Consider the following 16,752-nt stretch of genomic DNA (forward strand, 5'->3'; position numbering starts at 1 on the left):
GGGGTGGGGAGTGGCTGTTTCGATCGAGCGGGGAAGAAAAGACGGGTTGTGAAACGTTTTCTTTTGCGGAAGGCATGAATACAGGACAAATCGCAGGGGTTGGGCTCCGTATCGTGGGAGGCCTCGGCGCGTGGGACTGATTTCATCGCTGTATTGGATCGATTCCAGACCGTTGTTTCCATTGGCATGCCAAACACTTGAATTGGTGGTTGTGAAATACGAAATCCAATTTGAAACCCCAATACAGACATCTAAACATATCGTTACGGAATTCAGTGACACAACAAGAATTCCCCTAAAGAGAGGAAACAAACCATCATAAATATACTTTTGACGACACTCCTAAAAATCTCTAGTACAAGAGGAAGCAGACTTTTCTCACTTTACAAATGTTTTTGTATCACATGCCCTAGTATAGCTGGTCCACTCCTCACAAGGAATGAATGAAGCAGCCTAGGCACTTCTTTTTTCCCCATTTAAAAAACAAAATAAAAGTAAATATAAAAAACTGTTATAAATAAATCTCCCCTTCATGTGTTGAGTTGTATCATCATGTCATCTGCCTCCTCATGCAAATGATGCCAAGAAGTGATAAGCAGCAGGCGCGAGGGTGATAGATCAGCGAGAGCCGAACGCCGCTCGAATCTCAGGTGAGACAGCCCAAACCACCCTCGCCTCTCGCTCCCATTCCCCTTGCCCAGCTCCGTGTTCTTGCGACCCAGCTCCTAGATCTTCCTCCCCCTTTCCCTCGCAAGAATTTCCACCCGATTTCCGCGCTCTGGTCGCTCTTCTTTTAGCCAAGAATTTCCTCCGATTCTTTTCCAGCGTAATCTTAGTTCTGAGCCGTGTGTGTTGTTTTCTTGGCTGAAGCTTGATTAGCTCCGTGGACTTGCAAAAAGGCGGCGCGTTTGAGGAGATTCGGCGGGGCCCTGGTGCCGGGAAGATGAACAAGGACAGGTCCCGGATCTCGGCGGACGGCGGCGGCGGCGACGGCCTGCCGCCGCAGCCGTCGCGCCGCTCGGCGACTCCCCCGCCGGAGTACGACATCAGCCGCATGCCGGACTTCCCCACCAGGAACCCTGGCCACCGGCGCGCGCACTCCGAGATCCTCAGCCTCCCGGACGACCTCGACCTCTGCGCGCCCGGGGGCGGCGACGGGCCCTCGCTGTCGGACGAGAACGACGAGGAGCTATTCTCCATGTTCCTCGACGTGGACAAGCTCAACTCGTCGTGCGGGCCGTCGTCCGACCAGGCGGAGTCGTCGTCAGCCGCTGCTGCCGGCGGGGGCGAGGCGGCCAGGGCGGGCCACGTGATGAGGCCGAAGCACCAGCACAGCCAGTCCATGGACGAGTCGATGTCGATCAAGGCCGAGGACCTGGTGGGGGCGCCGGGGATGGAGGGGATGTCCACTGTGGAGGCCAAGAAGGCGGTGTCCGCCGCGAAGCTGGCCGAGCTTGCTCTTGTCGACCCCAAGAGGGCAAAAAGGTTCGATTTCTCCTTTAATTGCTACTATTGTGTAATGTCCATCATCTTCTATAGAGTTCAGGTAGCCTTTTGTGAAATTCCTGCATTTTTGTCTTCAACGGTATTTCACATCAAGTATTTGCTTCATCCACTGGTGAGATTATTAGCTATGGGAGGATTTAGTACACTACTTCACATGAGTGGGTGTAAAATGCGTCTGTAAAATGCTATGCTCGTACGAACTGAGAAGAGATAGGTCTCAGATAGGTTAGAGGCGCGAGGAAAGAGATCCATTTGTTGGACAAAAGTGTGATTGGAATCAGATGCCCCATTTTCAGCACCCTTATGTTTACATTCTTTAGATAGCATTTTTGTTGAAGATGAAGGTCATCTGTTTATGTGGTACACATGAGCATATGCTGATTTGTGATTCGGATGATTTGACAGGATTTGGGCTAATAGACAATCCGCAGCAAGATCGAAGGAAAGGAAAATGCGCTATATTGGTGAACTTGAGCGCAAGGTGCAAACCCTGCAGACAGAAGCAACAACATTGTCAGCCCAGTTGTCATTGCTACAGGTATGCATTATCTTCGGAGTTTTTCTGCTTATAAAGTTTTAATCCATTTATGAGATCATTTTGGATGCGGCTAAGGAAATTCCACACATGACTTCATTATCTCAAGTTAGATTGGTAGGTCCCAGATTGATATATGTGTTAAACTGGCGCGTAGGGATGTATTCTATCTGAATTCATTGGAGCTTAGGAATTGGTTGAATAATTTCATCCAAATTTTTCAAAGTAAAAACCCTCTGTTACATGCCCTTTGGTGTAAGGTTGTTTCCTGAAGATGACGTGGAGATCTTCTGTCATATTTACATAGCATTGAATGTTTTCAAGAAAAGCCATTTTAAAGATGGAAGTTCTGGTATATAATTAGCACAAGTGGCATTGAGTACAGCCACATAGTGATGATGCTGTCGGAAGCATCATGTTGTATGTTACAAGATGCAATATCTTGTCTCCCTGTTTTTGAAACTAATAACGAAATTTTGCCGTGTTGCTATGCCATGTGCATTTTGGAACGGAGTGATAATATTGAGGTACCACTTGTTGGTGGGCTAGTTGGCAGGTCTCAAGCTATATCCGTTACAGACGCACTAAAAATAGAGATGGTATGGAGCACACTTCAAAGCAATATCATAATAAACATAATATCAATATTCAATAAATAGCCAATGCATCTTACCACTTCTCACCTGTGGCCCCTGGGTAACGATCTGTGTGATAATTAGACCTTGCTTAAAGTACTTTTGCAATATTTTGTGCTTGCCTGCTTGTGTTTCTGGTTTCCCAGTCGAGAAGCTTAAGTTGAATCAAAATGCAAGTGTTTTTTCATAATCATAAGCCTTTTGGGTAGATAAGAGCATTGGATGTCAGAAGATCTTTAGGCATTTCCCGAACTTGGATTGACCGGCTACTAGTCATTGCCAAGTTCTAAAACGTAACATAAATCACCATGGCTGTACTATAGAAGTTTATAGAAAGGAAAAGAAAATGTGGTGTACCAAGGAAGGTAGCAACTATTACATGAACCAGAAGAAATACCATGCATTGTGATCTGAGAAAGAGAGCTAGTGCTGCCCATTCGTGGTGCAGTTCTTAATTGTTGGTATTACGGGGTTTCATTCATGTATCTTTAGAATGTCCATACTAGTACTACATGCATTTTCTGTGTGCAGGAAGGTAGACTTTTTTATACTGTATATCATATTCTAAATGGATGATAAAAACAGTGCAAACCATGTGTGGAATGTGTGCCAACGTACAGTAGTTTGGCACGTTGATATTTGAATGCATTGAAGTTCCTTCTGGTCAAACCTATAACTGTTAAGGCTATAACATGTTCTTTCTGCCTTCTAGCAACTGGATTTTCCCTCAACTTGCCATCAGTCAAATCTACTGCATTCACATCCATCAAAACAATGAATATCAACCAAATCATGTGTTTAATTCAGATAGCTAATGACCATTCTTCTCATTATGTTCCTATGCCAGAGAGATACCAGTGGGCTAACAAGTGAGAATAGTGAATTGAAGATACGTCTGCAGAACATGGAGCAGCAAGTCCACCTACAAGATGGTAATACACATATTTCTAACCCCTAAATTCGCTTGATTCTAGTCTTGAAAACTAGGCGTTATTTGGTGTACAGCATGGTAATAAGACTTTGCAGGTCATGTTGATGCATATAATAGAAGCAGGGTTAGAAGATCTGTCAGTTGTGGGTTAGAAGATAGTCAGTCGTTTGCAATCTGAGTACCTGTATAAAAGGAACTTTACGATGTCAATGATGATTAGAAAAAACTTTGTGCATCTAGTCTATATTGTACGCCAACCATATATGGACATCAAAATTTTTTTGTAAAAAAAACCAAGTTTCTTTCAGTTTTATCTCTCTGCTTACACCTTTATTCTCATCAATGCCTATTATGCACGTACACAAGGGAATTTTAAAGTATTGCTGTTTTCTTAACTTTCCTTTTTCCTCTGGTGCAGCTCTAAATGACACCCTGAAAACGGAGGTTCAGCGGCTGAAGGTGGCAACAGGCCAGACGGGCAACGGTGGGGGGATGCTGATGAACTATGGCGGCATGTCACAGGCGCCACACCAATTCGGAAGCAACCAGCAGATGTTCCACAACAACCAGTCCATGCAGTCTCTGCTAGCGACGCACCAGCTGCAACAGCTCCAGCTCCATCCACAGCCCCAGCAGCAGCAGCAGCCGATGCGCCCTCAGCACCACCACCACCAGCAGCAGCAGCCACTGCACCTGCTGCAGGCACAGCAGTTCCAGCAGGCAGCGCGCGACCTCAAGATGAAAGGGCCGATGTGGGGCGACGGGAAGTCGTCGGGAAGCGGCGGCATCTGAAACAACTAGGTCTGGAGATGATGATGATGATGATGCGCAGGTGTAGTGGCTTTGGTGTTGGCTTTTTTAGTTTCGATTGAACAGTTGGGACGATCGATCACAGGTGTTGACAGTGTCGTGGGAAGCGTTTGTCTGTAGTTGTTGAAGGAAGTCACTTTGGGAATTCTAGGTTGAACCTTTTGGTTTTGGTCCGGTAGAAGATGCATTGTTGCGTCCAGTTATGGGCATACTCCATGTTGTTGTTGTTGTTGTTGTTGTTAACTTAAACTCAGGCACTGATGGGTTTGCCCGTTGGGCATGTTAGGGAAAATGAACAGGCTAATTGTATGGCTGTTAGTGCTGGAACCATTTTATTTGTTATCACGTTGTCCTTTGGTTCCAATGAGCATTTTGCAGGTCCTCGGGAACTGGTGATGCTCCTATTTTCTCTACAAATGGTTTTCCTACCCTAAAGTAAAGGCCCTTCCTCCTTTGAAAGGCTGTGGGCGAGGAGCCCCATTGCTCAAAGGAAGAAATTCAGATTACTTTGTTTGATGGACAAAAGGCCTCGTGAGTTTCATGAGCACTTGATAGCTTAACTCATATCTCGCTTCTCAATAGATTGAACCAGTCATTAGATTTGCTCGTTAATATATCGCAATATATATCTTTTATCTTAAGTAACAACATTTCATGACTCCGTTTTTTAGAAGAAAAAAAACATTTCATGACACCTCAATCCAATTAATCAACTCTTAACTCGACCCATGGCAGGCAACAGCCAATGCACCTCCTGTCTCCTTCAAAATTCCAGGCACACGCCCTTCAAAATTCCAGGCACACTCCCATTCGGCTGCTGCCAATGCATGGGTATTTAGATGAAGTGCTAAGCACATTAAATAGCTTAGCAACTATACTCCCAATGCATAGGTGCTTAGCTTATGGTTGCTAAGCTTGCTTCATTTAATGATTTAACAACTAAAGCTCTTCATGTATTGGTGGGCTCCCTTCTTTTAGATGTTTTGCCTAGATTCACACGCTTAGCATTGGTTCTTCTTGGGGTCACCACACCCATCTCTCTCCTTTTAAATAACTTGCCACATCAGATTTTTTGCCTACGTGGAAGGCTTAGCACCTGTACAAGGTGGAGCATTGGGAGGGGCCTTTCATTGACGCGACACCTCACAACCAAAAGAAAAAGAAGAAAAGAAGATATGATGGTGGGGTGGCTGGCACTTTGAGGCATGGTCGGTGCTGAACGAGTCACGTTTTGATTAGAGCTCTAGGCTATCATTTACTTATGTGGTGAAAGTCATTAGAATTTGTATGCATCCTAGGGGGAAATGTCTGGGATGATGTCTGTTGGCGAGGGCTCGTGAGCCATAAACAATTTCCCAATCTATCTCATGTCGCTCGACACAATTCGACTCTAAAACCCACTCTCTCTACTATCTCAACCCTTCATAACAAGCTCGGCAAAAAATCATTGGTCAACAAATAGTATCAAAGTTAGGGAAAAAATGGTTTAAATGTTTCCTTATTTTGAATGTGATTGTGCAAATGTTTCATTAAAGCAGGCTCGCGGGTACCGCAATCCATGGCGTCTCATGAGCTCGATGGCAAGCCTGGCCGTGCCGCCTATCTCCTGCCTCGGCACCATGCATTGTACGACTTCAGCTTCATGTGAGGGTCTGATGGCATCCCCGTTCCCCTCCAAGGTGCTTCACCATTGGTCTTGGGCGACTGGCGTCTCTGCTACCACTGTCTCGGCAACCCTGTCCGAAGTGGTCTTGCATCCCGCTCTGGCTGCAAACTGCGTTGCTGTGAGGCCGTCTGGCGTGGGTTGGGAGCTTTTTGGAGCGAGCGGAGGCTGCTCTGAGGGGACTCTCCCATGTGCAGGCTATGTTGTACACCACTATGGCGCCGCACCCTCCTAGTGCAGTTGATTTCGTGGGGTAGACGGGAAGTAATCCTCTTTGGTGGTTCTCCCCTCAAGCTAGGCCCTGCCCATCACCGTTGTTTGATGTGTTGGCTGCCTTTAGGTGCGAGGACATCACCGACGTTGTGGCTCCGGTGTTGCAGATCATGCCTGAGCTATGGATGATGGGTGGAAAGCACGCTTTGCTTCTGTTGATGGTACATGTGCACTCGCTTGTGGCCTCGGCCGCGGTGTTGCCACCACCCACAACACCACCGTCAGAGAGCAGTCATGCTGTTGTCACTGTGGAGTGTGGAGGTTTGGGCACAGTTGCTTTTCACTCGCTTGAGTCCTTCAGCCAAGTGCTTCCTGGGAGCGACGAGGTTGTGGCACTGGTGCATTTGCACCTATTTCTGAGGCTATCTTTGCTAGAAAGTTTTGAGAATTGATCGCCAGATTGGAGATTGCTAACCCTGGATCTAGCAAGGCGGTTCGGTTGCCACCTAAAGGAGAAGGCAACCAGGGGGACAAGAGCAAGAGGGCATGCGCTAGCCATCGTTCTGGCATTCCGAATGATAAATCATTTGGGAGCAAAAGCAAGAAGATGGCGTCATAGGGAAGGCGCCCGTGGTTACTTGGTAGATGGTTATCTTCTTTTCAGGTTGTTGTGCATGATGTCTTTGTCGATGTGTTTACGATGGGGCTTCTTTGCGTTGTTGAGTTTCCATGGCCCGCCAGGTTATGCTTGTAGCGGGATGGGGGCGTTTGTCCGTATGCTCGGGTGGTTGTCGAGATTCATGCTTTGGGAGTAGTCTGCGGGTGGTCGTGTTGTAACGGTTTTCATTCGGTTTCTATCAATTAACCGGGCAATTATCTTCTGCTTAATTAATCGATGAGGCAAATCTTTTGCCTCTTATTTCTTTTTTGAGCAAACTTGGCCTCTCTTTTTTGATTTTTTTTGGAGAATTGAAAATATCTTTTTAGTCTAAACACACTCCACTTTATTGATCATTAAGCAAATTCATAGGGATACAACTCAGGTTTGGAGTATTAAGGAGCCACACATGACGTCCTAAAGAAAGGCCTAAAGTGTGTCAGCGAGACTATGTGCCTAAATATTTGTCTCTCTTCCTTCGAAGATGAAGGAACATCGAGGTATACGTGTAGACGTAAAGTTGATCTCCTTGATAATACTAGCATGCATATCGCCCATGCTTCTTAGAATGTCATTCACAACAACACATTTGCAGTCGGAGGCAATTTATACATTTGTTACAGAAAGGTCTAGAGCTAAAGCTAGCGCTTCCCGTCATGCCAACGCCTCCAAGGTAGAGGGATCGGTGACACTGGAGCACTTAATCGCCGAAGCACCCAAATACTTGCCGTGGAGTCTCTGCAAATAGCACTAAAGGACCCTTGAAACAATTCACGAGCCACGACACCATCCACTCGAATTTTAGCTACTCCATCAGTCGGTGGGATCCATCTTCTAGCCTTGAACATGAGCTACATGGGGTTGTCCCAACTGTTTCTTCGGTTTACTCAACTCAAGTTCCATTATATACCTCTTGACAAAGCAGCTTATGGCCAAAGGCCCCTGAAATATTTGCTCATGTAGAGCCTTTATGCGTAAGTGCCAAGTTGCCCAAAGTGTCATCAGTAGCTTGGTGAAATCTACATGTGGTAAGGCCTAGATGAGAGAAAATATAAATCACTTCGTATTAGGTTCTCTATTCTCCATCATTACTTCCACCAAGTCTTCGTCCTCAATCGCCCAAACACAAAATGCCATGTTACACTCAATCAGAGAATGTTGCCAAGAATCCGGTGTCCCCCAAGGTCCGCACACTGCTTGAGTCGCCATGTTTTTGGTGATGTAATAAATCTGCCGTAGGCAAAGATTGCCGAGCAAGCCTCCAGATAAAGATTTTTTATCTTGAAAGGGACATCAATTTTCCACATTTTTGCCCAGCCCCTTGCCGCCCTTGCACAGTGGCCACCAGCAAAAAACGCAACCGAAAAGCACGCGCGCAAATCCCCGGCATCGAAAACCATTCCGCGCCTACCCCTCACTACACCCTCCGCCACGTCATCGATCCGTGGCTCCCTCCTTGCCCACTCTCCACCATCGATCCGCCATCCAACGGCGGAAATCACGCGTCACGCGGATCGCGGCCTCTCGCCAGCCCCCCGAACACCGCGGCTATATTAACCCACCTCACCCCACGCTCCACCACCATCCTCCACCTCCACCTCCACCACTCCCAACACAAGCCAATCCCACCGGAGAGACAACAGAGAAGCGAATCAGCGGCGGCGAAGATGTCCGGGAGGGGCAAGGGCGGCAAGGGGCTGGGGAAGGGCGGCGCCAAGCGCCACCGGAAGGTCCTCCGCGACAACATCCAGGGGATCACGAAGCCGGCGATCCGGCGGCTGGCGCGGCGGGGCGGCGTGAAGCGCATCTCGGGGCTCATCTACGAGGAAACCCGCGGCGTGCTCAAGATCTTCCTCGAGAACGTCATCCGCGACGCCGTCACCTACACCGAGCACGCCCGCCGCAAGACCGTCACCGCCATGGACGTCGTCTACGCGCTCAAGCGCCAGGGCCGCACCCTCTACGGCTTCGGCGGCTAGGCCACCGACGCCGGGATCTTCAAGCAAGCAAAGAGATTAGCAGTATTTGTCTAGGGTACGTGGTCTCTTCGGTGTTGTTTGCTCTGCTCTGTTCCTGCTTGATGTATCGGGACCGATGTACTAGTACCAAGACTGAATGAAATGGAATTTGGAAATTACAGTGCCGTTTACCCTTGAGTTCATCTGCACTCCCTTCCCCGGTTCGTATTGATTTGTGCACGATGCTCAATCTATCAGTGCGTCCCCGATTCCTCTTTCAGTGGCTCTGTATCAAACTGCCCCCAAATCGAGCTGTCCGTGTTTATTCCTGAAACCTCCCTCCATTTTTATTCCTCACAGTACAATTTCACATCCTGTGTTTGCCTCTGAGGAAGTGAACCTAGTTCCGCCCATTCATGTGTGGTTTGCCTCTGAGGAAGTGAGCCTAGTTCCGCCCATTCATGTGTGGTTTGCCTCCGAGGAAGTGAGCCTAGTTTCATCCATGTATTTATCAGCGTGAAAATACTTTTGGACAGCTATACTGTACATGTCAAAATGCGTGTTATTAGGTGTACACCATTACCAAGAATGTGATGGAAGATTGCAGTGTGGTTTGCCCCTTAATTCACCTTCAATCTCTTGCTCAGTCGATTTCTATTTCTGCAAGATGCTGAATCTTATCAGTTCGTTTCAATTACCCTTTCCGTGGCTATGTATCAAATTGCGCCCAAATCAAGCTGTCTGGTTTTTGCCTTTACCTGCTCTTGTGTAATGACCATCGCCTCCCATAGAGTTCAGGTAGCCCTCTGACCGGCCTGGATTTTGTGTTTGCCTCTGGTATTGCTGCGTTTCATCCATGTGTTTTCAGAACGAAAATACAGTTGAGAGTTCTGCAAGCTTTTCTGTACTGTACATGTACTCCCTCCGGTCCTTTTTACTCTGCACAAAGTTTGACCAAATTTATATTAGAAATTATTAGCATCTATAATATCTAATAAATATAATATGAAAGTATATTCGAAGATGAATCTAATGATATTGGTGTTGTTATGTGAATGTCTTTAATTTTTTATATAAACTTGGTCAAAGTTGGATGAGATTGACTTCGAACAAACCTAATATGCAGAGTAAAAAGGACCAAAGGGAGTAAAAAATACCGCGTTATTAGGTGTACAACATGAGTGATAAACTTTATAGTTCGGCTTGATGCATACAGTAGAAACATGGTTAGCAGATCTGTCAGTTGTTTGCAATCTCAGACCTCATTTGGTTTGGAGGATTTTCATAGAAAAAACATAGAAACAAAAATTCCAGAGAAAAATTTTCTATAGATGCATTCGGTTTGTAGGAAAGGCGTACGGGAATATCGTAGGAATACTACTCATTTCCTGTGTTTTTGAAGGAAACTAGATATCCACTCAAAACTTATTTTGCATGTAGGAACGAGGCAAGTCAATTTTTTAAGATGACAACTGCCATTCTATCAAATTCCTATACTACTCCTGATTCCTACGTTTTAGTTTCCTTCAAAACGAATGAGCCCTCAGTGATGATAAAATAACCTTTCTGCATCTAGTACAACATACTACTATCATTATCATGGACACCAACTAATTCTGTATCTCCTTTTATCTCTGAATACTTCTTTATCCTCGTCCATGCCCTACTGCACACAGGGGGATTTGTACGAGTATCAGCAAATTGTTACTAGAACTTCTTTCGTCCTGGCGTTGCTGATGGCAAGCAATCAGGATTCAGGGGGCAGTGGCATACAGCGTACTGGCATCTGAAATAAGTGCTGGGTCCAAAAGTTTCTGGTGTGAGCGGTGTTGCCTAGGTTGGAGATGATTATGCTTTGGAAGCGTTGAAATAATGTCGAATGATGAGCAGACGTGCGGACAGTCTCGTGGAAGGCGCTTATTTGTTGTAGTTGAAGGAAAATGGCTAGGTCGTTGAGAATTGTATTTTTTTGGACAAATCTAACCCCTTTAAGCAATTTTAGACACGTCTGGTCATTGGCAAAACTATTTGGAATCTGTCCCCTGGGGTCAGCGCCACACCACATGACTCCGGAGCTGTACATCTCGGTGGCATCGAGCAAATCTGTCTCTAGGGTTTCTGTTGGGCTCCGCTCACCAGAGCCGCACAACATGGCGCTGAACATGTACATCTCGGCACCACTGTTGTGGGGCCCCGACCTTAGGGGCCAGATTCCAAAATAGTTTTGCCCATAGACCAGCCAGACGTGCCTGAAGTCGCTCAAAGCGGCTAGATTTGTCAAAAAAAAAACACTTGAGAATTTCAGGTTCAGTCTTTGGTTTTGGTCAGATAGAAATAAGTGTTGGCTTTAGTTCAGTATTTTTGTATTTTTATAGGGGTGGAAGGGGGGGGGGGGGGGGGGGTTAGCTCAGTTAAACAACCAGTTATGCTTGTAGCAACGTGTTGTTGTTAACTTCTACTCCCCAGTTGCTACCTGGGCAGTGCCGCTGGGCAATTTTGAGGAAATGAACAGTCTAATTGCACGTTATTGTTAAAGTCAGTCAACTTGAGCACTAGATGCTGCAACATTTTAATCTTGTGCAGCCAGACCGCTGCCTAGAAGGCACTGGAACGTAGGCCCAAGGTTGAAAACACAATGCGGCCCGCTTTCGGTTTTCGTCCTGGTTCCGTCATTTAACCGGATAATTCTCTTCTGTTTAATTAATCAACGAGGCAGTTTTTTTGCCTTTGTTTCAAAAAAAGATGCAGGCCCGCTCCAACCTGTTTATGTTTGCATATTTTTTTCTTTGGGCAAATGCATAGGGCGCTTATAGGCGCCGGCCGAAAGTTTCGGCCGATCGAGCCCGGGCCGTTGGATCTGAGCCACGTGGACGTTGGATCCAAGCAAACAAAAAAAAACGAATCACCCCCAACTCTCTTTCTTCTTCCTCAGGCAGTCCTGTTTGGGGGAGCGCGGCGCCGCGCCTCCTGTCCCCTCTGGTGATTGTCGGTTCCTACCCTCGCCGGTCTTCCTCGTCGCCGCCGGACCCCGCCCTTGCCGGTCGTCCTCGTCGTCGGTCCCCGCCCTCGCCAGGCGTCCTCGTCGCCGGTCCCCATGCAACAAATCCACCTGCTTTGCAGCTCTTGACGGCGGCGGTTGTAACTCGGCGGCCGCCCCTCGCCATTGATGCTCGTTGCAGGAAATTATGTCGACGGCGGCCGTCAGTCAATCAACGCCATTTTGAATGGATGTAACAAAAAACTTCACCCGTAGTAGCAAAAATAAACTACGGTTGCAGCAAAAAATCAAACACTGTCGCCGTCTTCGCGAGGTCGCAACTCCGCCTTACATGGATGTAGCAAAAAACTTCAACGGTAGTAGCAAAATTCTACTATGGTTGCAGCAAAAATCAAACACTATCGCCGTCTTCGCGAGGTTGCAACTCCGACTTACATGGATGTAGCAAAAAACTTCAGCGGTAGTAGCAAAATTCTACTACGGTTGCAGCAAAAATCGTCGTCGCGAGGTCGCAGCTCCGCCTGATGGATGTAGCAAAAAGCTTAGCCGGTAGTAGCAAAATCCAACTAGGGTTGCAACTTCCCCTTGTTATCAAGTGCCATTGAAGTTTTCTCTGTCTATGGTTGAAACTTTTTTCAATAGCTGTTGAAGTTTTTCTAGGTGACGGTTGCAACACTTGAATACGCGGTGGATCCGGCCATGTCGGTAAGCAACCATGGCGGCTGACGAGGGAACGCCTGACTGTCGGCGATGGAGCTTGTGGTGGCTCAGCCGTAGCCCGATAGGAGAGGGGGAAGGGATGTGCGCGCGTGAAGGATGTAGGTAGGGGATGGATCTGACCATGGCAGCAGGCAGCCATGGCGGGTGGCGAGGGAACGCCTGGCCGCCGGCGATGGAGCTTGTGGTGGCCCCCGTCGCAGCCCGGGGGAGGGGGGAGGGTGCGCGCATGAGGGCTGGAGGTAGGGGATGGAGGTGCTATAGGGAAGGAGGCGGGGCGCGCGGGGACCACTATGTATTGCGTGTTGGGCCAGCGTGGCACTATGTATTGCGTGTTGGGCCAGCGTGGCGAGCGAGACGGCCGAAAGTTCGGCTGGTGCACCGCGCCCAAACGTTTCCCGAATGCATACTAGTACTTTTTTTCTGCTTTTTTTTGAGCTGTTTTTTCTGCTTTTAGTGGCGAACCGACCTAGCGAGGCTATGGAGCAGGGACGCAACCAACCAGCCAACCGAGCTAGTGCCCAGCAGTGTATCTCCTGGGTCGGGTTGGTGCGTCCAGGTGCAACCATCAGCACCAAACAGACAGAGCCGTTGCTTTGCCACTTCTGGTTCAACCACTCCTAGCTCCCGTCACTCTCACTGCACTGCCGCCCCACCTGAGCTGATCACCCCCATTTAACTGATCCCACTGACACCGTGACACGGCAACGCACTCACTGACTGACCCCCAAGCACGTACGCGAAACAGCCAGCTCGCGCGCTAGCTCGGGTGCCAGGCATGCCGACGCCGGCGCCCGCGGGGACCGGCTGGCCGCGCCAGGGCGAGCACGCCGCGCGGTGCCGGCAGCGCGAGGAGTACGCGGCGCGCCGGGCGCTGTTCCTGCAGACCTACCGGCTGTCTGCCCCCGGCGAGGACGGCGACGAGGAGGCGGCCGCCACGGGGCTGCGCGGGCGGGCGGCGCGTCTGCTGCGCGAGGCCAGGGTCGCCGGGAGGGCCGCGGCCGCGCGTGCGGCGTGCCGGGCGTGGGTGGCCGGCAGGGCCTCGGCCGCCGGCGCGGCGTCCCGTGCGCGGTCGTGGCTCGGGGCCGGGCTGGGCAGGGCGTGGCGCGGGTGGACGCGGAGGCCCCTGCCGCGCGCGCGCGCCTACGGGCACGGCCGCCTCCGCCACCGGTCCTCCTTGCTCGGGTGCTTCGGCGGCAGGTACCGCTACCTGCAAGGCTTCGCGTGACAGCGCACTGTGCTGGCGCGCGCGGCGCGCTGGCGTGCACACGTACACAGCACTGTGCGGGCTAGACGACGGCAGCGACTTGTTGCTACCCGCGTAAAATATTTGAGACGGCTTTGCACGTATGGGCGACTAAATGCCCGCCGTTCAACATTGTAGCCCGTGCATACACGATGATGATCAGATGATGTACAAACTCTTGCTGGTTTATTGGGAAAAACCGATTGTTTTTCTCCACAACCACCGCGTCGGCCGGCAAACGGAAAGCTAATTTCGCACTCGCATTCAGTCTAGTATCATGAAGACCAGTAGCCTATCTGTGAGTCTCTGGTCTCACCACCGGACGCATGTTTGACTCGTGGTTGGCCCGAGCTTACACAAGCCTGAAGCCTCGATCAACCCAGCGCTTCCCACTGTCTCATCCCACGCACGCGCAGTAGCACCCCAGTGCCCAGACACTGCGACCGCGCGTACGTGACGTGCCGGCCGGGTCGGGTGGCCATGAGCACCAGCGCGGCCTCCTCCTCCTCCTCTCCGCCGCTGACGCCGCCGTCCCCGCTGCCGGTCAGCGTCGGCCCGGGACGCCGGCCGTACGCATTCACGCCGTCCCCGTCCGCGTCGCCGCCCTTCTCTTCGCGTGACTTCGACGCCTCGCCGTTGCCGTCGCCGTCGCGGTCGCCGCTGCTAGCGCAGCGGGCGGTGCGGTCCGAGCCGCGGCTGCTGCATTACTCCGCCTTCTCCATGGACGCCGCCGCGTCCGCTCGTCGGGAGCAGCCGCCGAGAAGACGATTTGATCTCGGCGCATGGTGGTAAGTGCCTAACGGACAAGCGTTCGAACACCTTGACCTACCATTGTCGTGTTAATTTGGACTTTTGGATTAGTAGTTGTTAAATCACGTCGCAGGGCAGGGCGATCTCATTAACTGATTTCGTGTGTATTGTGGTTGCAGTTTTGAGTGGGTGCTGATGCTGGTGCGCTGCTGCTGCTGCTCCTGGAGGCCGGCGTCCACGCAGCAGCTCTGCTAGTCGATGATGAGATGCGACTGCGATGCTGGTCATCCATGCAAATATGTGCCAAGCTTGCTGTGACTGTTTATTCACGAGTGTTATGACTTTGTGTTTGTCGTTGTTGCGTTTGCGTCACTATCCGTGCACAAAATGTTACGGGACTGTAGTCATAAGCAGCGAACATTCGCCGCAGTTCACGAGGACGTCAATTTTCGGCGAAAACACAACTATGGCGGAGTTGTCATGCCCACTAAGGCCTCCTTTGGTTCATAGGATTGGAAAATAATAGAAATAAAAAAGTCATAGAAAATGAGATGACATGCATCTTAAATCCTATGCATAGGAATAGAAAAGGAGATGCCCTTTGATTCGCACCATAGGATTTTTTTCATTGAGTCTAGACTAATGTTTATTTTTCTATGAAATGTGAAGGATAAGAAGAATTCCTCCATAGGAAAAGGATTTCATTCCTACAAACCAAAAAAATCTGAAGGAAATTTTCCTATAGAAATCCTATCCTATGAAAATCCTATAAAATTCCTCCAAACCAAAAGAGGCCTAACTAAAATCGTCATGCTCGCTAGCACAAAATGCCGTAAAAACATTCACAAATGTCATCATTCTCAGTGCAAGTTCGCTGGCTATGGCTATTGGGGTCCTACGGGAAATGTATTGACCAGATATTCAGACACCGTTGAGCGAAGTGATCCACAATGCTCAACTTTTTTGTTTGGACACTAATCCCTTGCTTTACTAAACTGACAAGAGGTTACAATCTAACTGAATAGTTCTAGTAAGAGAATCCAAGAATTACATCAAAGCGTGTACAAGAAGAGAAGCTAAGAGTTTCTTTAGGGCAAAGGTGGGCGCCAGAGAAGAATGGTGTCTTCACGGTACGCAATGCGTACAATCTGGCCTTAGAGGAACGTCTACGACCATCTTCAGTCGCGGCGAGCAGGGCACCGGACGGGCGGCGAGCCGTCTAGGCTTTTATATGGAGGTGCCTGCTCCTCCTAAGGTTTGAACATTTACATGCGTCTTGTTACTGATTGCTTACCAACTTGGCAAAAGAAACATGAACGTGGATTGGAGATTTCTAATATCTGTCCTCTCTGTGCTATGGAGCAGGAGAATACTCTTCATGCATTTTGCAGATGCCCGAACACGGTGGCGCTATGGCAGGCCATGCAGGAACACTGGGCACTGCCAGACGTGAAATCATTCATGAGCACGGGCGTGGAATGACTCGTCCAATCCCTGTGCGACTTGTTGGAGTTCCAGCGGATGGCGTTGATGATGACATTGTGGCGCATCTGGTATGTTCGCAATGAGCTAGTGCACCACAACCTGGACCCTCCCGTGGACGCGTCGCGATGCTTTCTCCTGAGCTACATGGATTCGCTGATCGGCGTTCAGATCAATCCCAATGCTGATCCTGTGAAGGGCAAGCAAGTAATTAATGCAAACCTCACCATACAACCATTAGCACATGTGAAGAGGCCGTCTGCTACGGCCAAATGGGAGGCACCGCCAGTAGGATGGACAAAACTGAATGTTGATGGCTCCTTCTCCGAGAGATTGGGCACGGCAGGTGCAGGGATGGTGCTCCGCGACCATCATGGCGATATCATTTTTTCTGCCTGTCACCAATTGCGTTCGTGCTCTGAGCCACTGGAGGCGGAGCTTGCTGCTTGTGAAGAGGGGTTGTCGCTCACCCTACAGTGGACAACACTCCCAGTACAAGTGGAGATGGACTGCTTGATAGCAACGAATATGGTGAAGGCCTCGGAGCAAGACAGGTCTAAGTTCTGTATGCTCGTTCAGGAGATTAAAAGACATGTAAATGATGCCAGAGTTATTCAGTTTGCCTTTGCTAGGCGTGAGCAAAATAGAGT

The 16,752-nt window shown here is 49.2% G+C and overlaps 4 protein-coding genes across 5 annotated transcripts; all 4 read left to right on the top strand.

Moving 5' to 3' along the window:
• Nucleotides 1-523: 523 nt before the first annotated feature.
• On the top strand, nt 524-4,759 carry LOC125510059 (transcription factor RF2a). 2 transcript variants are annotated; one of them, XM_048675146.2, is made up of 5 exons: nt 524-650; nt 871-1,485; nt 1,912-2,044; nt 3,524-3,608; nt 4,026-4,759. In XM_048675146.2, the coding sequence occupies exons 2-5, from the start codon at nt 944-946 to the stop codon at nt 4,397-4,399; spliced, it is 1,134 nt and encodes a 377-aa protein (XP_048531103.1). In that variant the 5' UTR covers nt 524-650; nt 871-943; the 3' UTR covers nt 4,400-4,759. The 2 variants fall into 2 exon arrangements, with proteins under 2 accessions (XP_048531103.1, XP_048531104.1); XM_048675147.2 differs by having other exon boundaries at nt 640-781.
• A 3,766-nt stretch (nt 4,760-8,525) lies between these two features.
• LOC125510060 (histone H4) lies at nt 8,526-9,100 on the top strand. Its single transcript, XM_048675148.2, has one exon. It carries the CDS (start codon nt 8,619-8,621, stop codon nt 8,928-8,930), a length of 312 nt encoding a protein of 103 aa, XP_048531105.1. The 5' UTR covers nt 8,526-8,618; the 3' UTR covers nt 8,931-9,100.
• Nucleotides 9,101-13,344: 4,244 nt separating this feature from the next.
• Nucleotides 13,345-13,858, top strand: LOC147972208 (uncharacterized). Its single transcript, XM_087521360.1, has one exon. The coding sequence runs from the start codon at nt 13,403-13,405 to the stop codon at nt 13,850-13,852; it is 450 nt and encodes a 149-aa protein (XP_087377486.1). The 5' UTR covers nt 13,345-13,402; the 3' UTR covers nt 13,853-13,858.
• Nucleotides 13,859-14,343: 485 nt separating this feature from the next.
• LOC147972209 (uncharacterized) lies at nt 14,344-14,974 on the top strand. Its single transcript, XM_087521361.1, has 2 exons — nt 14,344-14,658; nt 14,800-14,974. The coding sequence occupies exons 1-2, from the start codon at nt 14,351-14,353 to the stop codon at nt 14,873-14,875; spliced, it is 384 nt and encodes a 127-aa protein (XP_087377487.1). The 5' UTR covers nt 14,344-14,350; the 3' UTR covers nt 14,876-14,974.
• Nucleotides 14,975-16,752: the final 1,778 nt, after the last annotated feature.

This window comes from Triticum urartu, chromosome 5A, assembly GCF_056163025.1.
Source record: "Triticum urartu cultivar PI428250 chromosome 5A, HENAU_Tu73, whole genome shotgun sequence".
Taxonomy (NCBI): Eukaryota; Viridiplantae; Streptophyta; class Magnoliopsida; order Poales; family Poaceae; genus Triticum; species Triticum urartu.